The sequence below is a fragment of the Myxine glutinosa genome, chromosome 9, assembly GCF_964187855.1.
Source record: "Myxine glutinosa chromosome 9, kmMyxGlut1.1, whole genome shotgun sequence".
Classification (NCBI taxonomy): Eukaryota; Metazoa; Chordata; class Myxini; order Myxiniformes; family Myxinidae; genus Myxine; species Myxine glutinosa.
In genome coordinates this window covers 146,474,271-146,501,710 of record NC_136269.1, presented here as the reverse complement: position 1 = coordinate 146,501,710, position 27,440 = coordinate 146,474,271, and the positions used below count along the sequence as shown (strand labels likewise).

The following is a 27,440-nucleotide window of genomic DNA, read 5'->3' as shown; positions in this document are numbered from 1 at the left end:
GTGTTGCGCTGCAGATCTTATTAACATCTACGTATTAACCTATAGATGTCGTGTCTGTGTGTATCATGTAGGGACAGAAAGCTCACCTGTTAATAAACTCCTCATAGCATGAATAAATGGCAGCGAGGCAGACGGAGACGAGGTTTGAGAGAACACGAGGGTGGGGACACTGCGCCGTGAGGCCGTGCATGCTGAGGGAGACAAAAACAACTCCAAACTTGAGAGGTATTGGATTAAATTACCTTAAAATTGTCTTAAAATAAATATTGGGTTAAATGATCAAACGGCTCTTTTCTTGTTTACAGTGTGGATGGCTATAGCTTCAAAATGCAGAACTTGTCCCACCTATTAACAAAACATCTGACTGCGTCCAGCCCACCACTTAGCTCATTGAGAGCCAGCAAGTATTCCTGAGTGAAGAGTCTCAAGCAAGGTGTCTTCAGAAAATCCTGAAGAGGAGGCAGGTGGCATAATAAAGTTAGCAAACACATGTTGACCATTTGCTTGTGAATGTTAAGCACAATGATTATGTGATGATACTTCATGTCGAGAAGAACATCAATGTGATTATTCGGAGGATAGAATTCAGTTCCGCAATCTTATGTCAATGAAATTATCGTACAACACAATGTGCAGGTGGAATGGGAACACAGGAAAGGTGTGCACGAGGGGTCACAGGTAATTTATGGACAAAAAATTTACAAAAACTTATAAACTCTATAATGCGCCCGGTCCAAAGAAAGACGACAATTTTTAAACACTGGATGTTGTCTTGTGAACTGTAAGGTATGACAGCATGATGTGATAATAATTGCAGGTAGAAATGTAGCTGATAAAAACCCTCCAAGAAATGGAGACTCTTATATGTAAGGGTACATACAGATCATAAACTACCTGACGATCCCAGAACTAAACAAGACGTGAGTTTGAAATGAAATTACCTTCAATGAGAGGTGGAGGTAGACTGTGTGTTGAAGAGTACAAGTGGACGAACAATGAAAGTTTAGCCCAAGAAGATTATTAGGTCACCTGGACTTTAGTCTGGTAAGCTTATGTGATCGAGCTGTGTCTGTAAGTCAGTCAGTGAGTGTTAGTGAGTAGTGAGTAGTGAGTTCATAAACACTCCAGTCATTATCACTTGAATTAAACACAAACACACGATTTTCAATTCAATTCGACTCAATTCATGGGTTTAATATCAAATCATCGCAGCCAGAATCTGAATGAATTGTGAATGATTTGCATTATAAAATGAAAATCAGGATAATGAAAAAGATTAATTGCAATGATTGTAATTACATCTACAAATAACTAAAAACAATTTAAAAGGTCTACTTATTAAAAAACTATTACAAGTACATGTGCAGGCATGTATAACATGAAAAACAAGGATCGATACAATAATATGAGGTTACAATAATTACAATAATATAAGATGCAACAACCTGCAAGTTATGAAATACATAAACCAATATAAAGTTATGTCAACACAAAAGCCGAAAGAAAAACATGAAAGGCAATATAAAGTATTGCAATTAAAATAATAAAGTAGGTCATAGTAATTAGAACAAAAGTCTGGAGTTGGCTTAGCAGTTAGGGTGCCGGCTTGGGATCCTAGGATCCTGGGTTCGAATCCTGGTCGATCACTGAATTAATGCCAGGGGGGGTTGACTCAGCCTGTCATCCTTCCAAGGTCGGCAAATTGAGTACCAGCTCACTGGTAAATTCCCTGCGTGTCGCAAGAGGTGACAGGGTTGGCGGCAGGAAGGGCATCCGGCCGTAAAACATTGCTCCAAAAAGGGGACCACGGTGCCCGAAAAAGGCCAACCCCTGCTCTGTGGGGAAAAATGGCCTCTAAAGATGGTTCTTCTTTTTTCATAGTAATTAGAACAAAACAATCGGTTGTGGTAGAGTAGATCCAGAGTGGTGCACAGCAAGGGCACCATGAAATGTGGTGAGAAAAATAAATAAATAAATCAAGCCTCTCCATGAAGTTCAACCAATCTGAAAAAGCCATGGAGGTTGTGGTAATGACCGTCTCCCCGACCTCCATCCCGCAACTTCGGCTAGAATATCCATGGCGTTTGTGCAGAAAAACACAGAGAAGTCACATGCATATGCAACAAAGAACACCAAGGTTCACACGCAGACCAAAAAACACGGAGAAGTCACATGCACATGCAACAAAGAACACCAAGGTTCACACGCAGACCAAAAAACACGGAGAAGTCACATGCACATGCAACAAAGAACACCAAGGTTCACACGCAGACCAAAAAACACGGAGAAGTCACATGCACATGCAACAAAGAACACCAAGGTTCACACGCAGACCAAAAAACACGGAGAAGTCACATGCACATGCAACAAAGAACACCAAGGTTCACACGCAGACCAAAAAACACGGAGTAGTCACATGCACATGCAACAAAGAACACCAAGGTTCACATGCAGACCAAAAAACACGGAGAAGTCACATGCACATGCAACAAAGAACACCAAGGTTCACACGCAGACCAAGCCGCGGCAGGAGAGGCACATGAACATGCACGGTTGTGGGCCTGACGATGAGCAGATCAAGTCATGAGCAGAGGGAGGACAGCCGTGGCAGGAAGGGAGCGCCCCTCTGTGATGCCAAGGCAGATCCAAAACGTCGTTGGCAAACCCGAGGAGAAGCATGAAACACAGAGCCAGGTGTGCCGCGAGAAGCCGAATCCATTAAAATCCAGGAACAAAACAATCAAGACCCTGCCTTGCCAGCAGCCCAAGGAGGGCACAGACGGGCACGAGGTCAAAATGCAGGGCCAAAAACATGTCACCACTCACGACTCTCAAGGCTTCAGGCATTCTTCCATCACAATCCTTGCTCAAAACCATGCCGATCAAACCCACCGCCAAAAACCTCCTGGCTACTGCAGGAGCGGCCAGGAAAGGTCACGAACCCGGACATCACCAAGACCGCCACATTCACAAATAGGGTCATGCAATCCATGCTGGCGGGGGAGAGAGGGTGCACCTCACCGGCACTGAGACTATCGGAAGGTCGGTCAATGCAGAACCACATAGACCTCAGAGGCATAACTGCAGCACCGAACCACACGATACAGGTAGCCCAAGGGGTTTGGACAGTTATTATGGATCCATATTGAGGCATTGGAACTCCCTCATTTGCTAAATTTGAATGTCATTCAGAATAAAGTTAAAACAGAACTGCAAAACTGAAGGACTCTCATCACCACGAGGTCCCACGCACGATACCGCACAGGCTTATCCCAGGAGACGCCCATCAGCTGCCGACGTCATCAAGGCGTTTCCTCGGTAAACTGGTGACGTTTTGGTTTTGTTGAAAATTGGCCACAAGCTTCATATCTGAGGCCTAACGAAGGTGTATTGACCGCATCAAAATCTGCGCTCATTAAGGGCGTTTACGGGGGGGGGGGGGGGGGGTTATCCCCCCAAAATACGTATGTGATTTATTCTCGAAAACTAAACACACAATTTCGATGAAACTTGACGACAACGTTCGTTGCTCATGATGTACCAAAGTTTGTTGGCGGCATTAAAATATCGGGGTCTAAGGGGTCTGTGGGGGGTTTGAGTGACTATTACTCCTGATCCAGGTGAGTTTCAGGACCCGCAGTCCTATTTTTCTGTTTGTTGTGGTGTTCTGCAGGTTCACTGCTTCCAAAATAGTCCCAAGGCAAGCATGGCACTGGGTGGTTTGCCTTTGCCTTCCTTCCCATGGGATTTCACGAGACACTTTTCCCATTGCAGTCCCCCTGAGGGTAATTTCTGGGCACCATGGTACATTGTGCTGTTTGTAACACAAATTACAGCACTGCTTGTGCTCGAGTCTGAGGTGACATCCACCTGTCAGCATCTTGATCAAATATCTTGAGAAATCTCTCATTGAAAAATTCTCATTGGATCCACATTTGAATCTCTACCGGAAATGGTCCTTGGGAGGTCATGAAAAAATCTCTTGGACCACTTTCGTTCTTCCTCGATTTACCTGTGCGCTCTGTCGATGTGTTGAATGCCTCCATATTATTGAACTGTAATTTGGTAGAAGATCAATATTTTCTCCTCATGGATGCCCAAAAGAAAATATTGAATGATGGAATGAAATATTGATGGTGAAATGTGTGAAGGTCTCATATGAAGTTCCTCTTGAGGTTTTCACAATGTAATCCAAATCTATGCACTCCAGGTCCACAACTGGAACATCCACGTGACAACTTTGGGAAACAAATGGTTTTACACAGAAATTCAGGCAAAGACTCTCATTGAAATTGTCCAGTATATCGGTATATCGAGAGAAAAGTTGTCCAGTGACATAATGCTGGAAATGACCTTTTATGAAACCCATTCAAATCCCATACAGATTCCAAACTTGATTTCTAAACATCATAAGCAACAAAATGCTATTTTTAAAAAAAGTCGATATACCGAGAGTCTATCGGTATATCGAAAATAAACATCGATATACCGATGTCCAGTATATCGGTATATCGAGAGAAAAGTTGTCCAGTGACATAATGCTGGAAATGACCTTTTATGAAACCCATTCAAATCCCATACAGATTCCAAACTTGATTTCTAAACATCATAAGCAACAAAATGCTATTTTAAAAAAAAGTCGATATACCGAGAGTCCACAAATATACTCTCGGTATATCGACTTTTTTTTAAAATAGCATTTTGTTGCTTATGATGTTTAGAAATCAAGTTTGGAATCTGTATGGGATTTGAATGGGTTTCATAAAAGGTCATTTCCAGCATTATATCACTGGACAACTTTTGGCTCCACAAAAAATAGAAACCAGAGAGATTTACGAGCAATCCGACATATTCTTCTTGAAGTGTATTTCTGAAGTTGAAGCTTTAAAATTCTGTCATGAACGACCCCATTACTCCCCCCAGGAAGATGGGCCATCCCATAGCTTTAAAAGATGAGCCGTTATACCCAAACATTACCTATCCACTTTCATGGAGACCATGAACTTGTGTGCTCCACCAACATTTGTTCCAAAGGTTTAGCCCATCAGGTGACAGCTGCTGCCCCATCGCCCTGTATAAGCATCTATTATAATATACATTTAACAAAGTGTCAAAATTGTATCTGGGAAAGAATGTTCACCATTCGCATCGGCACAAACAAGTTCACGGAGTGCCCATTGCCCCTCTCTTGCCTTCGCACCGATGTGACAGAGGGCCATTAAGTCCCTGACCTTGACAGTGCACAGACGTGTCCATGGCTGGAGTCAGCAAATGACGTGCCACCCATTCGCTGACATCAACCAAAATCCGAGTGCTGATTTTCATAATATTTTGCCATCTGCCTTTATTTTCAAAACACTTTGGTTGATTGTGTTACGACATACAAGCAGGGTGTTGTTGCTGCCCGGGTGAGGAAAGACGATGTACTCGAGCAGTACACACTTCACACAGCCCAGGATTCGTTTCCCAATAACAGTGCATGCTGTGTCATGGACAAGCATATATGTATATACCTGTATATATCTATATATATATATATATCTATATATATCTATATATATCTATATATATATATCTATATCTATATATATACACAAAGAATTAAGTTAAGCACCCCCCCCCCCCCCCCCGTTTTTTTACAACCTCGCACATTACAAGTTTGTTGTCGTCAAAACAGTGTAATATACCCATGATATTGCTATATTTTCTGGAGAAGTGATATTATGGTCACATAAAAACATAACAATCATGCCGTTTTCAATATTTTATTCTGAATAATTTAAGGTGAAATTTTTTGGGAATTTTAGGCATATTTTCACCTCAATTTAAGTATGGAGCTATAGGTCCATCACGTCAAAAGCTATAGGACAGTGTGGATGAGGTATATGTTTTCTAACGTACAGTCATTGTTCTGAGAAGACCTCTAGCGATCTTTGCGTCAATAACGTGTGTAGGACCCACGTGATCGGATCACTGACTCAACCAATCACTTTTTTTCACTTTGATCACTCAATTTCATCAATGGATAATTGCTAATGTCATACCAATCATTATTTGATCTCACATACCTTAGAATATATGCCAATGTATACATATACACAAAGAATATATATTAGGGGGTGCTTACCTTAATTCGTTGTGTAGGGGTGCTTAACTTAATTCTTTGTGTATATATTGACAAGACCAATTGACTTCCGCTTCCGGTCCGGTCTGGAGAGGACGCTGGCGTTACTTGTTCGCCGCTTCTCCGACTGGGCCATTGTACATAGTTTGCTCTTCTGGTGGTCGTGGCGGATTTTTGACCGTTGGGTCTGCCCTCTGCTCGGTCCCGGCTCTGCTCCTGGCTTCGCCTGCCCGGCTCCTCCACTGTTTCCTCAGGCCCGCTCCCGTTGTTTGTGGCCGTTGTTTGCGGCGGTGGCTGTTTGCCGCTGTGGTCTTGATTAGCGGCTGCAGTCGTTTGCCGCTGCGTTTGCCGCTGCGTTTGCCGCTTTGCCTCCTCGACCTTGGCCTCGTACTCGTCCCTTTGCTCCTGCCTGGCATGGCTCTGAGGTACTCCGCCGCAAGGCTTCTTCTGCTCAATACCCGCTCCACCCCATCATGCATCTCTGCCATCAAATCAAATGGACTCCTCCGACGACCCAGGTACATTCACCGTGGCTCCGGTCGTAAGTTTGTTTATTTGCAATCAGGTCACTCCATCCCCGTCCTCTGGTCGGCTCAGCGCACTCTCACTCTTCGTCCCAGCGCACCTGGTCACAGCAACCCACACGATCGCACCTCCTGCCTACGAACCCTGGCTAAATCACCTGAATTCATCCCTGCTGTTCAAAACAACATCAAGCTCACCCTGTTCAACACCCGGTCCCTCAACAACAAATGCCTCATCCTGAACGAATACATCCTGGATAACAAACTGGACTTTCTCTGTCTCACCGAAACCTGGCAACAACCTCTGGACTACTACACACTTAACCTCACCACACCCAATGGATATTCCTACGTCAATAAACCACGCTCGGAGGGCCGAGGTGGTGGAATTGCCGTTATCCACCGTCAAGACATCAAGACCAACCTCATCTCCATCTCATCTGCTCCATCATTTGAACACCTGGCTTTAAAACTCTCTGGTCACACGCAGTCAGTCATGGCTGTCGTCTACCGCCCTCCCAAACCACACCCATCATTCCTGTCTGACTTCTCCTACTTTCTGACCCAGCTATGTTCCCTCTCCCCCTCAATCCTCCTCCTTGGTGATTTCAATATCCACATGGACTCCACTGACTCCACAATAACCACTGACTTCACTGATTTACTCACCTGCTTTAACCTCACTCAACATGTCGACTTTCCTACCCATATCCGTGGTCACATTTTGGACCTTGTCTGCTCCACTGGATTAAGTTTGCACCATCTCTATGGCTCCGACCTCACCCTCTCTGACCACTTAGCCATCACTCTGACCATCAACATCCCCGCCCCAACACCAAGGCATTATCGCACAATCAACTTCCGTAAGCTAAACGCTCTTTCACCTACCTCATTCTCATCCACCCTCTCTGAAAAAATGTCCACTTCTCCCTTCATTGACCTCCACACTCCTTCCGACCTCACTGACTACTACAACCACACTCTCTCCTCCTGCCTTGACCAGCTTGCACCTGTAAAAACCAAAACAGTTTCTTTCACCCATTCTGCTCCCTGGTTTACCCCTGAACTCCACCTGATGAAAACTCGTGCTCGCCAACTTGAAAGACTCCGCAATAAAACGGGTCTCACAGTTCACTCCCAAGCCTACAAGGACCACATACAACACTACAAAGATACCCTCTCCCGCGCCCGCTCTGCCTACTACTCTCAAATTATCCACTCTGGCTCCGGAAACCCAAAAGCACTCTTCTCGACAATAAACAAACTCCTCCGCCCCCTGAACACCACCACCCAGTCATTCACAGTAGACAACTGCATCTCCTTCCTCTCTTTCTTCCAACGCAAAATTGACAACATCTACAACAGCTTGACCACCGCCGCACCCGCTCCCCCTCCAACCACCTGCCCCCCCCTTGTCCTGCCATCCCCTGTCTCGGTTCTCCCCAATCTCCCCTACTGACCTCTCTGAACTCCTCATAGGAATGAAAACTGCCACCTGCACTCTTGACCCCATCCCCTCCAGCTTTGTCAAAGCCTCCCTCCCTGCTCTCTCTCCACTTATCATTGCAACAATAAACTCCTCCCTGTCTACAGGCATCGTCCCACCTTCCCTCAAAATTGCTGCTGTTACCCCCATTCTAAAAAAACCTGGTCTAAACCCTGACACCCTAAACAACTTCAGACCCATCTCCAACCTACCCTTTCTGTCAAAAGTTTTGGAACGCGCTGTAGCCACTCAACTCAAACATCATCTCTCTGCCAATAACCTGTATGAAACATTCCAATCCGGATTCCGCTCCAACCACAGTACTGAAACTGCTCTCCTCAAAATCACCAACGACCTTCTCCTCTCCTCTGACGCTGGCAACCTCAACATTCTCGTCCTCCTCGACCTCAGCGCTGCCTTTGACACCATCGATCACACTATCCTCCTCACCCGACTTGAATCCACCTTTAACGTTACCGGCACTGCCCTCTCTTGGATTAAATCATACCTCTCTGACAGATGCCAGTTCATCTCCATCAATAACTGCAAATCCCCCACTGCTCCCCTCCCCCAAGGTGTCCCCCAAGGTTCAGTTCTTGGCCCCCTCCTCTTCATCCTTTACCTGTCCCCGCTCGGTCACTTAATCCGCCGTCATGGTCTCCAATTCCACTGCTTCGCCGATGACATCCAGCTTTTCATCTCCACCAAGTCCGTCTCCACCGACACCCACTCTATCCTGACAAACTGCATCACTGAAATAAAATCCTGGCTTCAAATCAACTTCCTCAAGCTTAACTGTGATAAATCTGAAATAATCATCATTGGCCCAAAAACGCTCACAAAATCCACCCATAACTTTGCCCTCAACATCGACGGTATCCCAGTATCCACCTCCCCTCACATCCGGAATCTTGGCGTCATCTTTGACCAAACCCTTTCCTTCGACAAATACACTAAACAGATCACAAAGTCAGCCTTCTTTCACCTGAAAAACATTGCCCGTCTCCGCTCATCCCTCTCCTCCACGGCTGCAGAAACCCTCATCCACGCCTTCATCACCTCCCGTCTGGACTACTGCAATAGCCTCCTCTATGGTTCACCCTCAAAAATCACCAATAAACTCCAATACATTCAGAACTCCGCTGCCCGTCTACTCACCCATTCCCGGACCCGTGACCACATCACCCCCGTCCTTTACAAGCTTCACTGGCTCCCCATCCCCCAGAGAATCCAGTACAAAATCCTCCTCTTGACATACAAAGCCCTCCATAACCTGGCCCCATCCTACCTGGCTGACCTCCTCTCCAGACACACTCCCACCCGCAACCTCCGCTCTGCTGGTACCAACCTCCTGACCCCCTCCATCCGGACCAAATTCAGATCCTGGGGGGACAGGGCCTTCTCCATCGCTGCTCCCACCCTCTGGAACTCACTACCTCACACCATCAGAGACTCCTCCTCACTCACCACATTCAAAACATCACTAAAGACCCACCTGTTCAACACTGCATTCAACATTCAACCCACAGCATTTAACCCCTGACTATCTCTTCTCCTTCTCCCTCCTTTTGCTTTAAATATTTCCCTATTGATTCTTGTCTTTTTGCAATTGTTGTTTTCATGTATTGTTATGCATTATGTTTGCCACTCTGTCAAAGCACCTTTGGGCTTCTGGAAAAGCGCTATACAAAATAAATGAATTATTATTATTATTATTATATTATTATATATATATATATATATATATATATATTATATATATATATTTTTTTTTTTATTATATATATACAGTATATATATATATATATATATATATATATATATATATATATATATATATATATATATATATATATATATATATACACAAAGAATTAAGTTAAGCACCCCCCCCCCGTTTTTTTACAACCTCGCACATTACAAGTTTGTTGTCGTCAAAACAGTGTAATATACCCATGATATTGCTATATTTTCTGGAGAAGTGATATTATGGTCACATAAAAACATAACAATCATGCCGTTTTCAATATTTTATTCTGAATAATTGAAGGTGAAATTTTTTGGGAATTTTAGGCATATTTTCACCTCAATTTAAGTATGGAGCTATAGGTCCATCACGGACAGTGTGGATGACGTTTATGTTTTCTAACGTACAGTCATTGTTCTGAGAAGACCTCTAGCGATCTTTGCGTCAATAACGTGTGTAGGACCCACGTGATCGGATCACTGACTCAGCCCTACGTCTCATAGACCCTGTAAGCCGTCGTATGCGTTGCTGTGGCAGGTTGAACCCCCTCGAGCACGTTTGGGACATGTTGGGACGACAAATTGCGAAGATGGTCCCTCCAATAGCCAATCAGGATGAATTGGAACGTGCATTACATCGGGAATGGAACAACCTGCCACAGCAACGCATACGACGGCTTACAGGGTCTATGAGGCGTAGGGCTGAGTCAGTGATCCGATCACGTGGGTCCTACACACGTTATTGACGCAAAGATCGCTAGAGGTCTTCTCAGAACAATGACTGTACGTTAGAAAACATAAACGTCATCCACACTGTCCGTGATGGACCTATAGCTCCATACTTAAATTGAGGTGAAAATATGCCTAAAATTCCCAAAAAATTTCACCTTAAATTATTCAGAATAAAATATTGAAAACGGCATGATTGTTATGTTTTTATGTGACCATAATATCACTTCTCCAGAAAATATAGCAATATCATGGGTATATTACACTGTTTTGACGACAACAAACTTGTAATGTGCGAGGTTGTAAAAAAACGGGGGGGGTGCTTAACTTAATTCTTTGTGTATATATATATATATATATATATATATATATATATATATATATATATATCACCTCGGTAGATATGTATATATATGTACATATATACAGACTTGGCATTTAATATGGAATATTTTTTTTGTGGGGGTGAACTTACTTTTCAAGATGACTTAGAACGAAAAGTTCATTGGAATTATGATGAAATTATTCTACATTTTGTTAATGTGACGTTTAAAAGAAACAAAAACCACATTTGACATTTCGAAGCAAATAAATTGATCCTTGAAAGTGATGTAAACTGATATCGAACTCAATTCATGGACGGTACTGTGTTAAACTTCTGTACGTTTTCCAGAAGTATCTTTTTATTTTGCACATTAGCCAATTTTTTTTTTAACAAAAACAAAAGCTAAATTACGACTGGGATTACGGACAGTAAAATTACAGTTCAGTACTTCGTGTAACCCCCACGAGCATTCAGGAGAGCACGCACACGTTGGGGCATGCTGTTCACGAGATTTGCCAAGGTTTGGACAGGAATTGCTTGCCATGCAGTGACTATAGCCTGCTGCAATTCATGCACAGAGGTAGGCTCCTGGTCCAGGTTGTCCATTTGACTCGTTAATTCTGCCCACAAGTTCTCTATCGGATTCACATCCGGGGACATGGCAGGCCACTCCATATGCTCTACACCACGGTCAGCAAGGAAGTGTTGGATCATGCGAGCAGGATGAGGCCGTGCATTGTCATCTTGGAAGACAAAGTTTCCTCGAAAGGCTGCACGAGCAAATGGAAGCAATGTTTCTTCCAGAGTGGCCCTGTACTTGAACTGGTTCAGGTTTCCATTCAGAACAACCAGGTCAGTTTTGCCCCCTGCATGAAAAGCAGCCAAAACGGTCACCCCACCACCTCCATCTTGGACTCTTGGCACTAAACAATCTTCGTTGTAGGCTTCATGCACTTGTCTGCGCACTCGGACGCGGCCATCTTGACGATAGACCAGAAATCAAGAGTCGTCACTGAAAATCACGTGATTTCAGTGTCCTGGCTGCCATTGACGGTGCTCTCTGGCCCACTGCAATCGGCGCTGGCTGTGTTGTTTGGTCAGGCGTGGCTTTCTCAGGGGGCGCCTGGCATGATAGCCTGCTTGAACCAGTCGTTTGTTGACTAGCCTTCTGGATACAGGCACATTTGTCAGTTGCTGCCACTCAGCCCTAAGCCGTTTAGCTGACTTGGTACGTGCATTGCGGCCTAACCGGTGCAACTGGCTATCATCCCTCCTTGTGGTTCTGCGGGGACGTCCTGGCCTCGGTATTGGTGTAGGGACACCCCTCTGAGCATTTCGTTTCAGTATCTTTGACACCTGACCTTGAGTGATGCCATACTGCCGAGCAATAGCACGGTTTCATGCCGGAATTTCGTAAAGCCACCACTCCATGACAAACAGCATTGTCGAGTTGACGGACCATCTCCAGAGGAAGCGGCAATAACTTTTGTGGATGTGCAGCAATTGTTTTCCACTAATACAGAACGCAACAACCCTTATATACCCGATTGTGAAGCCAATCGTCAAATGTACCTGCCTGCACATTTTGTCATGCCACCTGTGATATAAACCTGTTATTGAATTATTGCTGCGACAGACAATCAGTGACATGGTTCTGTTAACAAAGAAATCACCGAAGCGTAAAATAAACTCACCAGATTGATACACTGAGTTCAGAAAGTAAACCCGTCAAGAAAAAAAAAATATTCCCTATTAAATGCCAAGTCTGTATATATATATATGATATGTATATATCATATATATATATATATATACAGACTTGGCATTTAACATGGCATATTTTTTTTGTGGGGGTGAACTTACTTTTCAAGATGACTTAGACCAAAAGTTCATTGGAATTATGTTGAAATTATTCTGGATTTTGTTAATGTGACCTTTAAAAGAAACAAAAACCACATTTGACATTTCGAAGCAAATAAATTGATCCTTGAAAGTGATGTAAACTGATATCGAACTCGATTCACGGACAGTACTGTGTTAAACTTCTGTGCGTTTTCCAGAAGTATCTCTTTATTTTGCACATTAGCCAAAATATTTTTTTAACAAAAACAAAAGTTAAATTACGACTGGGATTACGGACAGTAAAATTACAGTTCAGTACTTCGTGTAACCCCCACGAGCATTCTGGAGAGCACGTACACGTTGAGGCATGCTGTTCACGAGATTTGCCAAGCTATGGACAGGAATCGCTTGCCATGCAGTGACAATAGCCTACTGCAATTCACGCACAGAGGCAGGCTGCTGGTCCAAGTTGTCGATTTGACGCATTAATTCTGCCGCAAGTTCTCTATCGGATTCATATCCGGGGACATGGCAGGCCACTCCATATGCTCTACACCACGGTCAGCAAGAAAGTGTTGGATCATGCGAGCACGATGAGGCCGTGCATTGTCATCTTGGAAGACAAAGTTTCCTCGAAAGGCTGCACGAACAAATGCAAGCGATGTTTCTTCCAGAATGGCCCTGTGCTTGAACTGGTTCAGGTTTCCATTCAGAACAACCAGGTCAGTTTTGCCCCCTGCATGAAAGGCAGCCCAAACGGTCACCCTACCACCTCCAGCTTGGACTCTTGGAACTATAGAATCTTCGTTGTAGGCTTCATGCACTTGTCTGCGCACTCGGACACGGCCATATTGACGATAGACCAGAAATCTAGACATGTCACTGAAGATCACGTGATTCCAGTGTCCTGGCTGCCATTGACGGTGCTCTCTGGACCACTGCAATTGGCGCTGGCGGTGTTGTCTGGTCAGAAGTGGCTTTCTCAGGGGACGCCTGGCACGATAGCCTGCTTGAACCAGTCATTGGTTGACTAGCCTTCTGGATACAGGCACATTTGTCAGTTGCTGCCACTCAGCCCTAAGCCGATTAGCTGACTTGGTATGGCCATTGCGGACTAACCGTTGCAGCTGGCGATCATCCCTCCTTGTGGTTCTGCGGGGACGTCCTGACCTCGGTATTGGAGTATGGACACCCCTCTGAGCATTTCGTTTCAGGATCTTTGACACCTGACCTTGAGTGATGCCATACTGCCAAGCTATAGCATGCTGTTTCAAGCCGAAATTTCGTAAAGCCACCACTAAATGACAAACAGCATTGTCGAGTTGACGGACCATCTCCAGGGGAAGCGACAATAACTTTTGTAGACGTGCAGCAGTTGTTTTCCACTAATACAGAACACAACAACCCTTATATACCCGATTGTGAAGCCAATCGTCAAATGTACCTGTCCATACATTTTGTCACGCCCCCTGTGATATAATCCTGTTATTGACTTCTTGCTGTGACAGACAATCAGTGACATGGTTCTTTTAACAAAGAAATCACCGAAGCGTAAAAGAAACTCACCAGATTGATATACTGAGTTCAGAAAGTAAACCGAAGTCAAGAAAAAAAAAATATTCCATATTAAATGCCAAGTCTGTATATATATATATATATATATATATATATATATATATATATATATATATATATATATATATATATATATATATATATATATATATATACTCAGAGGCAAAAGTTATTGTGACATGGAATTTTTTCATTGGTAATCTTGTGAATGAATTTTTGGATTTGAACCAGAGAAAGAGTGTGTTAAAATGGTCGAAGAAACGCAACCAAGCAGTTGTTGTTCGAATTGCACGAAATTTGCAAGAAGCATGACATATTCGAGAAAAATGGCCAGCAATGTTCACTTTAAAAGGCCAGACAACCAGACGCTTATCATTTCCACTCAATGCAGTCTTAAGAAGTGCAGAAGTCAGAAAAACACCTCTATTCATCGTTCTGGAACAAGTTCGACATGCCACGCCTCGGGGAAAATGACAGATGGAGAGCTATAGGTATGCTTCAGTCTGGTACCTCGCAGCGTGATGTTGCTCGTCGATTCAACATCCATAGAAACACCATTTGGCACAGCTTCACCGAGCTGACGGTAGGACACGTGTCTACAGGTGCACAGGTGAACGTTACATCAGGCCATGTGTTCTGGAAGGGGATCGTTTTGGAGGTGGGGGCATTATGATCTGGGGTGGGATAACAGCTGCAGCAAGAACGCCAATGATTGTGATTGAGGGGAACTTGAATGCTGTGAGGTACCGAGACGAGATTTTGCAAATGGCCGCTTTACCGTTTTTGCAACAGAACGGCCCTGGAGTGACGTTTCAACACGATAATGCCAGACCACACATTGCTCGAGTTGTACAGCAGTATCTTAATCAGAACAATGTCAATGTGTTACCCTGGCCTGCAAGATCCCCTGATTTGTCACCCATTGAACACGTCTGGGATGAAATGGAGCGACGTTTACGACGTCATCCGAATCCTCCAAAAACGCTGCAGGAACTCCACCAAATCCTTCCTCGGATATGGAATGATCTTCCCAAGGACTTTCATCGACGTTTAGTGGCCTCAATGAGGCGAAGGTGCCAGGCCTGCATCAATGCACAAGGTGGACACACTCGCTACTGACTGTGTGAACTTGCTTGTGAACCCCCTCTTGTGTTGTGGCTCATTTGCATATGCCAGGTGCACTGTTCTTATGGACTGTTGATCGTTACCATACCTTGAAACATTTGTCTTTCCATGTAATAACATTTCATTCGCGGCAGTAAAAGTTTAACACTGATTCTGTTTGTTGTTTGTGTGTCACAATAACTTTTGCCTTTGAGTATACTAGGGCATTGCCCGTACGTGGGTGCCCGTTCCTTGCCAAAAAAAAAAAAAAACGCTACCCGTACGCTCTACCCCGCCCGTACGCCCGTAAACAAAAAAAACAACGCTCTTCGCTTCCGCCCTTCGCTCTGACTGAATTGGGAGAAATAATGCGCATAAGAAATCGAATTACGAACCGTAATGGCGGTCAGCTCGTAACGCGCTCAGCTCCGCTCGCTCTCACATCGGCCACGCCTACGCAACAAAGCGTTCTGTGATTGGCTGCCGGAAAGCGTGCTGCCGGACAGTCTTCACTGTCCGGAAGTTCGCAAATCGCAGTTACGATGAATCGTTTTAATTTAATCGCAGTTTGAATTCGTTTTAAAACATAGTTTAACGGCAACATAGTTTTCCAACGTGAAATAAATGAATACGCTGTCAAATGTGCCGTCCGAGGCAGAGTCTGATCGCCACGTTCGGCACACGTGATAGCTCGCTGCTCTCTGATTGGTTGAATCGTTTTTTGGACATAGCTCGGTAAGTAATTGTCCGATTAATATGAAACCTTGAAAAGGCACATCCTCGGGTCCCCAGCAATATACCTGGCAAGTTAAAAGTATATCGGACCCGTGGTTGTCGAGAAACAGCGGTCACAGACAAACGTACAAACAGAGATTACTGGAATTATAGATAGATATATATATATATATATATATATATATATATATATATATATATATATATATATATATATATATATATATATATATATATATATGTATGTATATATATATATATGTATATATATATATATATATATATATATATATATATATACATATATATATATATATATATATATATATATATATATATACATAATTGGTTAATAAATTCCTGTTCCTCCTTACTTTGGCTTCTTCTTCCACATCCGATCGTCTTTGTGATTTCCCCCATTGAGTACCTGTGGCACGATTTGGCGGACGCATATGAATCGGGTTTAGTATTTGTTAATGGTTCGAACCGCGGGCTGCTAAAACCGCTCGGCAAAATACCATCTTGTCCGTGGTTTCGAACGGAGTTGCCCACCTGCTTTGTGGAGGGATCGGCGGGGGTGTACAGGAATCCTTTGACCGATCGCCTCGGCCAATCCCACCCCACAAGGGAGCGGGGTAGCTTCAGGAGCGGACGGCCAGTACAAATAGAAGGGGGATTAACCCCCCCCCCCCCCCCCCCGTTAAGGGGAGCACCGTACTCCGTTTCCGTAACAATTGGTTACTCCAGACATAACCAGATAACTCCAGACATAAGGACAATCTCACAAAGGCAGAGCGACAAGCACTTCACAATCTCCAAAATAATGAAAAGATAGTCATAAAGCCAGCATATAAAGGTATTGCCATTGTCATTATGTCGACTACCGATTACGTTGCAGAAAGTAATCGTCAACTACATAGTGATACTTACAAAGAGCTCCCATCCGACCCTACCCTTTTACAACTTGGAGGTTAAAAAGGTAGTAGATTCTATTCGGGTGGATAAAACCATCAAATCTCGCTTGGTTCCGAAAGATCCTCATTGCCCTAACCTTTATTTTCTTCCTAAAATACACAAGGTAAACAATCCAGGTAGACCAATCGTATCTGGCTGCACATGTCCAACTGTTCTAATGTTGACTGTCATTTACGTCCTCTCGTGATGAATCTCTCCTCGTACCTCAAGGACACAACCAGTTTTCTGACCCACATCCAAGGATTGAACAGAATATACTCACCTTTCAACTCCCAAACCATTTAAGTCACAGCAGATGTTACATCCCTCGACACTAATATTCCACATTCAGAAGGCCTGTCTGCATGCCGCAAAGCCCTCGATACACGACAAGTCCCAATACCACCTACTCAAGACCTTATGCGCCTATTAGAACTGACACTCAAACAGAATAATTTCCAATTCAACGGACAACATTACATTCAAACTCAAGGTACCGCTACGGGTACCCCTGTTGCACCATCATACGCCAACATCTTCATGGGAATGATAGAGGCCAAGATCAATGCACAACCTCATCATGGCATCTTGGAAAAATCCTGGGTACGTTATATTGATGACATCCAGTTCATCTGGTCAAAATCCCCCCGTAGTCTCACACAATTCCAAAATGAATTAAATTAGATTCATCCGACCATCAAGTTTACATTCGACAGCTCACAGTCCGAAGTTCACTTTCTAGACACATTACTCACGCTTCAAAATAACAGACTCGAAACAGAACTATACACCAAACCAACAGACACTCACTCTTACCTTCTCCCTTCTTCATCTCATCCTAAACATACAATTGCAAGCACACCATACAGTCAAGCACTCAGAGTAAGACGCATTTGCTCAACAAAAATGGCAGAAGAAACTTCTCTCTGCCAATTAGAAACACACTTCATTGCAAGAAACTATGACCCTCACTCTGTGAAAGAAGCAATAACCCGAGCAAAACGCATACCGAGAGCAGACCTTCTGACTTAAACCCAAACCTGCAACTAACCGTGTCCCACTGGTAACCACCTACTCTGCTACCTCGTCCCAATTGCCAAGTATTCTGAATAAGGCCCTTCCTCTCCTCCATCAATCAGAAACACTCGGCACCACATTTCCTCAACCTCCACGAACATCATTTCGACGTGGTCGGACACTCAGGGACCTCTTGGTAAAAGCAAAGCACCCGCAGCCCCACAACAAACAAACTAGGATCCCTGGCTTCTATAAATGCACAGCAAAAAAATGTATTGTTCACAAGCATTTACTAGAAGGAAACAAATTTTGTAGTTCTAGCATTGGACAAAAATTCCCCATCACCTCCTATATGAACTGCAAATCTACATGGGTCATATACCTAATCACTTGCCAAAAGTGCACCAAACAATATGTTGGAAAAACTGAGAATACACTCTACACACGATTTAATAACACCCGGTCAGAAATCAATAACTTCCACACCAGTCAGGGCAAATCTCTACCTTACACGATACACTTTAATCAACCGGATCACTCTATAAATGACATTCAAATCACTGCCATTGAATCAATCACAAATCGATCACACACCACGATTCTGAAACGTGAGTCCTTTTGGATACATAAACTTCGGACAAAAATCCCTCATGGCATAAATTTTGATGATTAAAGCATGTTCCTACATCAACCCAATCAAATTGTTAACCGTAACCCATTCATTCATTCATTCACCCATTCATTCATTCTACCTTTATATGTCATTTATATAAATATATAAATATATTATATGAATATAAATGGTATATGAATATATGCTTGTGTGTTTATGTATGTATGTATCTCTATATTTGTATATGCACGTGCACCGGAACTGTAACGCAAACGGTAATTGTAAGGTGCGCTTCACTTCCGTTGAACTTGGGGCCGGTGAGTGAGCTTTGGCGTGGCTCTTCCTTTTGTATGCATTTTCTACACATATCACACATCTTACACACATATTACTATACATACTTGACTGATATATATGCCTGATGTTTTTGTAGACTCAGTAGCAGACCTTTGTTGGTCGAAAGCTTGTCAAATTAAAGATCGAAGTCCTGAAGCTACGTCCGCGTCTGATTTAATCTCCCGATTATATATATATATATATATATATATATATATATATATATATATATATATATATATATATATACATATATAGTCTGGAAACATGAGGAAATCTTACATATATACATATATACATACAGTCACGTGAAAAAGTAAGTACACCCCATGTAAAGTTTTGACTTTTTCAACATATTTCAACATACACATATTTGATCTTCATTTCAACAATATTAACAGATAAAGGTGATATAATAAAACAAATATCATGAAACATTTACATTTTATAGTCCATTGTATAATTTAAATAAACATAAATGCAAATTTCGCATGTGGAAAAAGTAAGTACACCCTTGGCTCTAATAGGTGGTATTGCCCACTTTGGCAGAAACAACCTCAAGTAGGCGTTTCTTATAACTGTCTACCAGACTCTGACATCGACTGGGAGAAATTTTTGCCCACTCCTCCATGCAGAATTCTTTCAGCTGTGCGATGTTTGAGGGGTTTCTTGCATGCACAGCTCGGTTCAAATCCCCCCACAACATCTTGATGGGATTTAGATCCGGGCTTTGACTTGGCCATTCCAGAACCCTCCATTTCTTAATTTTCAGCCATTCCTTGGTGGATTTACTGGTATGTTTCGGGTCATTGTCATGTTGCAAGGTCCACCTTCGGTTGAGCTTCAACTTTCAGACAGATGGCCTCACATTATCCTCAAGCACCCTCTGGTACAATGAAGAATTAATAGTCGATTATATGATGGTGAGCTGCCCAGGCCCTGATGCAGCAAAGCTGCCCCAAACCAGAATATTTCCACCACCATGCTTTTCATTTGGTATCAGGTTATTTTGGTCAAATGCTGTCTTTGGTTTTTGCCAAACATGTCTTCTGTTACTGTGGCCAAATAGCTCTACCTTTGACTCCTCTGTCCAGAGCACATTGTTCCAGAAGTGCTGGTCTTTGCCTTGGTGTTCATTGGCAAACTTTAGTCTTGCCCTGATGTTCTTTCTGGACAGCAAAGGTTTCCTCCTGGCACACCTCCCATGTAGATCAAATTTGTGCAGCCTCTTTCTAATGGTAGACTCATGCACTTTGACATCAACAGTGGCAAGAGCTACCTGTAGGTCCCGTGATGACATTCTGGGGGTTCTTAGAGACTTCTTTCAGCATCTTGCGGTCTGCTCTCGGGCTGAACTTGCTGGGGCGGCCTGGCCTGAACAAGTTGGCAGTTGTTTCGAATCTTCTCCACTTGTAGATGATCTTCCGGACAGTCGAATGATTGATTTCAAATTGTTTGGAGATCTTTTTAAATCCCTTCCCAGACTCGTCGGCATCTATAACCTTCTTTCTGAAGGCCTCAGAGAGCTCTTTTGATCTAGGCATGGTGACGCCGCACACTTCAACAACAAAGAGCAAACCAAACTAAATGTCTGAGGTTTAAATAAGACAAGTTCCTCGAAGATCCTCTCTAACGATGTTCTAATCATTTGCACCTGAGCTGGTGCACGTGATTCTAATTTTAGGTATTTGAAGTAGTGATAAATGTAGCGGTGTACTTACTTTTTCCACATGCGAAATTTGCATTTATGTTTATTTAAATTATACAATCGACTACAAAATGTAGATGTTTCATGATATTTGTTATATTATATCACCTTTATCTATCAATATTGTTGAAATGAAGATCAAATAGCTGTATGTTGAAATATGTTGAAAAAGACAAAACTTTACATGGGGTGTACTTACTTTTTCACGTGACTGTATTGTATAAAAGATCGAGGCTCATGTAAGAGCTAACATCAATCACAAAAAAGACAAACGGACACACAAAACATACAATAAAGGGAGCGGGAGAAAAGATGCGGAGAGAGAGGGAAGCACACAAGTGCAACAGCACAGAACAGGGACAACGGAAGATCTGTGGGAGGGAGAGGGCTTGGGGGGAGGAGGCATGGGAAGGCGGGGGGTGGGAAAGGTATAAAACACATGGACACTGCTAGAACTTCCAGGAAAGAAAGAAGTCGAGATTTCCAAAAAAAAAAGTGGATATGGGGTGAATTAACGGGGGTAGAAGAGATCAAGGTTTTGGATGGGGGAAGACAAGAGATGGTGGTGAACAGCTGTTTTAAAGACCTGGAGGGAGGAGTGGGATTGAAGAGAGTGAGGGAGTTTGTTCCAGAGGTGGGAGTAAAGACGAAAGTAAAGAGGGTTGAAGGTGAGCAGAGAGTCTTTTTTTGGCAATTTCACCAGAAGAGGGTTTACTGGCAGATCTTGTGTGACCTGTAGGAATATTTGGGGGACAGAGCACAGATAGATCTGGGAGAGCAAGGCCGGAGAGGAGTCGGTAGAGGACAGAAAGACAACCAACCTGCCTGCGGTGAGTGAGTGAAAGACCCTCGGAGTTAGCTTCATCGCGGGAGATTCCAATGATTCTGAATGCTTTGGTTTCAACAGCGTGAAGATGAGCTAGGTGTGAGGCAGGAGCACCAGCCCAGAGGGGAGAGCAGTATTCCATTGAGCTGCGGATGAAAGCCTTGTATGTGGTGAGTGTAGTGAAATCGTATTCGTACTAATGCTGAACCCAGGTGATGTTCGTTGCTCGCTGACACCGCTAGGGGCGCGGCTATAAGACCCGCTGCGGTCGGTGCTCAGGGGGACTTCTCCTGTGACATGTTACATCTAGTGGACTCGCTAACAGTACGCCTGCATAGAATATTAAGCTTGCTTGCATTGAATGTTATGAATGGACCCATGTGATGCCAAACCTTATTCCTATTGCATTTCCTGTATTTACAGAATGATGTCATGGTCTTAATGGAATTAAACCAACAGATGGACTAAAGTTGTGGACCCGATTGGTTTTTCACAACACTTAATTCCATTAACGATCTACCGACATGGCGGGCAACAAGACGCTGTTGGTCACACAATTCTGCGCCGACCCGCAAGCCTCGGATGGTGGATTGCAACTGAAGCACTGGCTGAAAACGTTGGAGAACCATTTCGCTGAGCCTGAGACCGAGCCGACGGCTGTCGCGAAGCTAGCAACGCTGCACTCCAAAGTCGACTACAAGGTGTTCAACAGTATTGCACAATGTGCGACGTACGGCCTCGCTATTGCGGAGCTCAAACGATTGTACATAAAGGAAAAGAGCCCGGTGTATGCTCGGCATTTGCTATTAACGCGGCGCCAGCAACCCAACGAGCCGATGGATCACTATGCCCAGGAGCTCCGGCAACTCCTGCTGGACAGCACCCGGGAGCCACGGACTCACGAGCAGGCTCAGGATGACCTTCTCCTCGACGCCTACGTCGCCGGGGTCTCCCCTCAGGACCTAAGGCTCAAACTCCTGGAGAAGACCGACCTGACCTTCGCGGTGGCACTCGAGCAAGGAAAGGTACACACTGAAGCGCGGTTGCAGTCGAACGCCTATGATCGCACGCGCCTCTTGGCGGGAACCTCGCTACACGCACGGCTGGAGAGTGCTACCGCCGAGGGAGCGGAACTGCTCGCGGAACTCCAGGATGCTCCGGAGGAGGATCCAGTCCTGATGGCTGCCGCTACAACCAGACCCAAGGCCTTACGCGGAGCCACTTCCTACTTCTGTGGGGGACAACGACATCTCCGGACAGTGTGTCCGGCTCGGGACGCCATATGCCATTTGTGCTCGCAAAAGGGGCACTACGCAAAAGTGTGCCGGAAAACCGCACGTGGCTCGCGGCCGCACGCGACCTTGAATGGGCTCATTGCGGAGCCTACGAGCCGAGCTCGGAACATGGCGCCTTACCCGGCTTTGAAGGACAGGGTCCCTCCTCGCGGGCCCCTGGTCGCTCAATCGACCTTGGCGAGAGTCACCGAACAGCCACAACAGTCTCATCCTCAATCGGGCACGGCACATGCGTCCTTGACCAGACTCCGGGCCACGCGAGGGGCTTTGGAGCCTCACCAAGCCCCAGCGGTACGTTCTCGTCGTGTCTCTCAAGAGCGTACAGCGTCCACTGGCGGCGACACGAGTTCGGCACCAACTACGGTGGCCGTCACCCGTCAAACAGCGATTTCGAATACTACGGACGCCCATACCCGTCAAACGGCGATTTCGAATACTACGGAGGCCCATACTCGTCAAACGGCGATTTTGAATCGTCAAACGGCGATTTTGAATACTACGGAGGCCCATACTCATCAAACGGCGATTTTGAATCGCAAAGCACCGGAATGCATGGGAAAGCTCTCTGATGGCTTTAACGGATTCCCCATGAACAACTAATACTCCGGCAACGACCGCAAAACTGCAGAATGCATGGGAAAGCTCTCTGACGGCTTTAACGGATTCCCCATGAACAACGAATACTCCAGCAACGACCGCAAAACTGCAGATTGCATGGGAACACACCCTGACAACTTATACGAGACTCCACGGGCACCCTCTGACGCCCGGAAAACTGCCGCTGGCATAGGATCCGCCCGCGAGGCGAGGCCGACCCACTCGGGAGGTTCGGTCCCACTCCCAGCAGGCTCGTCCGGCCTCGCTCAAGCCCTTATTCCCCTCATGGTCGAGGGCCATTGTGTGCGGGCCTTGGTGGATACAGGGTCTATGGATAGTTTTATCGACCAGCGACTAGTGCACAGGCATGGTTGGCAGGTCTTGAGGTCTACGAGATGGATCTTCATAGCTTCCCAGGGACTTCGACTCAGCACGAAGGGGGAATGCCGATTGAAACTCGTGATAAAGTGACGGGTTTTCCCAGATGTACACCTTATAGTCTTACCTGCTTTATGTGCTGATATTCTGTTAGGACACGATTTTCTTAAGCGACATGGACGTCTGGAAATGGAGTTTGGTGGGCCTGACACGCTTGTTGTGGGGGCTGACGCGCTTGCTGTGTGTGCCCTAGCGAAAATGGAAATCCAGCCGCTTTCGCTGTTCCCCAATCTAACCTCCGACTGTACCCCTGTAGCGGTAAAATCACGGCGCTACTCTCGAGCAGACATGCAATTCATTGCGGATGAAACGGCTCAGCTCTTGAAAGACGGTATCATAGAACCTAGCCGGTCGCCGTGGCGAGCCCAGGTCTTGGTGGTGCGAAGCGATGCACACCGCAGACGCATGGTAATCGACTATTCCCAAATGATTAACCGCTTTACACAGCTGGATGCCTACCCCCTTCCGGGGATGGACGCGCTGGTGCGACAAGTGGCCCAGTACTCGGTCTACAGCACTCTCGATCTCCGTAGTGCGTACCATCAGATCCCCATCTCTCGGGCAGATCGTATCTATACCGCATTTGAGTCGGGGCAACGGTTGTACCAGTTTACTCGATTGCCTTTTGGGGTAACGAACGGGTTCTCCTGTTTCCAGAGGGCCATGGATGACCTCATTGCAAGGGAGAACTTAACCGATGTTTTCGTCTACCTAGACAATCTTACGGTTTGTGGGTATGACCAAGGGCACCATGATGCTAATCTGAAGCGCTTCCTCGAGGTCGCGCAGAGGTATCACTTAACCATGAACGAGGATAAGTGTCAATACTCTCTACGCAAGATAGATCTTCTGGGGTACACCGTGACCCATGGCTCTGTCGCTCCGGATAAGGAGCGTCTGCGACCTTTGCTCGACATGGCCCCTCCCTGCGATCGGGCGTCCCTGAAGCGTGACCTCGGGCTATTCGCCCATTACTCAAAATGGGTCCAAAATTTCTCCGCGAAACTTCGCCCCCTTGTGGCCTGCAACACATTCCCTCTGCGTCCGGCCGCATTGGCGGCCTTTGGAGGCCTTAATGCCGACATCGCCAGTGCCGCTGTGGCGACTGTGGCGACGATCGATCTTTCGTCCTCGAAAGTGATGCCTCGGATCAGGCCATCACGGCGACCCTCTCCCAAGGAGGGCGTCCGGTGGCTTTCTTTTCACGGACTCTTACCTCCGCTGAGCGGAGACATTCGTCTGTCGAAAAGGAAGCGTATGCGATCGTCGAGTCTATTCGGCGATGGCGCCCGTACTTACTCGGGCGATGTTTCCAAATCATCACGGACCAGCAAAGTGTTGCGTTCATGTACGACACATTACACGCCCAGCGCATTAAGAATGAGAAAATCACTCGCTGGCGTATAGAGCTTGCCGACTTCTGCTACACTATCAAATACCGCCCGAGGAAGGATAACCAGGCCGCCGACGCCTTATCGAGACCGGCTACGTGCGCGGGTATCGCCACTTTGGAGGGCCTACACGTGCTGCATGCCACTGCGGGGCATCCGGGCGTAATGCGTTTCGCTCATTTTGTGCGGCGTGGCAATCTACCATACTCGATTGACGATATCCGCCGTATCTGTCGCGACTGCGCTATATGCGCGGAAATCAAACCGCGTTTCTATAACCCACCCATGGGCTCTCTGGTTAGGGCTACGAGGCCGTGGGAACGCTTGGCGATGGATTTCAAGGGCCCATTGCCGGTGTCGAGTAACTCTCGCTATCTGCTCACTATCGTCGATGAGTACTCGCGATTTCCCTTCGCTTATACGTGCATGGACATGACTGCTGCCACGGTAATGCGATGCTTACAGAATTTGTTCTCTATGTTCGGGTACCCGGCCTATGTGCATACTGACCGGGGTGTGGTCTTCTTGTCTCAGGAGGTGCGAGGCTATCTGCTCCAAAATAACATCGCTTCTAGTTACACCACGTCGTACAGACCCCAGGCAAATGGGCAGATCGAACGCTTCAACGGGATTATATGGAGGGCCGTCATGCTCAACCTCCGGACCCTCGGCCGGGGCCTCGATAAATGGGCTTGGTCGCTACCTGCGGCGTTGAACTCGATCAGGGCTCTACTGTGTACGGCCACCAACCAGACTCCCCACGAGAGACTTTTCCACCACCCCAGGAGCACGGGGTGTATACGGTCTTTACCCAGTTGGCTCGCTGAGCCCGGGCCGGCCTACCTCAAACGGGCAGTTCGCACGAGCAAGTACGACCCCTTAGTGGACAGAGTGCAGATACTCCAGGCTAATCCTGAGCATGCTCGTGTGATGACGGCTGATGGACGTGAGACCACTGTCTCCGTACGTCATCTTGCCCCATGTGGGATCGCCGACCCTTGTAGGGAATCGGACGAACCGATCGAACCAATCTATGAGACTATGGACTCTTCCGACGCTTCCATCGCTGAAAGTCTGCCGACCCTCCCTTCGCCGCATCTACCCGTGCTCGAAGGCTTGGCGGTACCCCCTTCGTCACCTGACTCCGGTAGCTCCTCCGACGCCGGGGTCTCTGGGATACGTGATGCCATACCCGGGGAATTTCGGACGCGTGCTGGCAGAGAAATTCGCCGCCCGAACCGGTACGGTTGGGTCGACTGATACCATGTTCCACACCCTGTTAATGCTGACACTCGCTCGATTCTAGCCACTCTGCAGTGTAATTCTAATGGTGGGGAGAGTGTAGTGAAATCGTATTCGTACTAATGCTGAACCCAGGTGATGATCGTTGCTCGCTGACACCGCTAGGGGCACGGCTATAAGACCCGCTGCGGTCGGTGCTCAGGGGGACTTCTCCTATGACATGTTACATCTAGTGGACTCGCTAACGGTACGCCTGCATAGAATATTAAGCTTGCTTGCATTGAATGTTATGAATGGACCCATGTGATGCCAAACCTTATTCCTATTGCATTTCCTGTATTTACAGAATGATGTCATGGTCTCAATGGAATTAAACCAACAGACGGACTAAAGTTGTGGACCCGATTGGTTTTTCACAACAGTGAGGAGCTCAGGTGTGCCAAGGAAGGACTTCGCATGACGGAGGATGCCCAGTCGGCGACAGGCTTTGGAGGCCAGATTTGAAATGTGGTTTTCCCAGGAAAGATCATGGCAGATAGTGAGACCCAAAAGCTTGAGCAACAGAACTCCTTGGAGAGGATTGTTGAGAAAGTAGATGGGAGGGTTGTCCAGTCGGTCTTTTCGGAGAGACATAGTAAGAGTGTGAGATTTGTCAGGGTTGAAAGACAGGTTCACTTGTTTGACCAGTCTGTGATTTTGTCCAGGTCTGCAGAGAGTGAGGAGGCTGCAGACTGCCGATCTGAGGGATGAGGAATGGAGCGGCAGAGAGTGGAGTCATCAGCAGAGATAGAGAGGAGATATATATATATATATATATATATATATATATATAT

The 27,440-nt window shown here is 45.6% G+C and overlaps 2 protein-coding genes across 7 annotated transcripts in view; one reads left to right on the top strand and one right to left on the bottom strand.

The window, feature by feature from the left end:
- The window catches only part of LOC137434823 (C-Maf-inducing protein), a 239,688-nt gene that overhangs the window by 104,521 nt on the left and 107,727 nt on the right, over nt 1-27,440 (bottom strand). For all 6 annotated transcript variants that reach the window (XM_078785034.1, XM_068127950.2, XM_068127952.2 and 3 more), the window contains 2 exons: nt 346-449; nt 87-191 (listed from right to left, as the gene is read on the bottom strand). In XM_078785034.1, the coding sequence (XP_078641160.1) occupies nt 87-191; nt 346-449 (209 nt within the window). The remainder of the gene's footprint in view (nt 1-86; nt 192-345; nt 450-27,440) is intronic.
- On the top strand, nt 72-26,996 carry LOC144893683 (uncharacterized). The gene is made up of 2 exons (XM_078785037.1): nt 72-225; nt 22,068-26,996. Exon 2 carries the CDS (start codon nt 22,169-22,171, stop codon nt 23,537-23,539), a length of 1,371 nt encoding a protein of 456 aa, XP_078641163.1. The 5' UTR covers nt 72-225; nt 22,068-22,168; the 3' UTR covers nt 23,540-26,996.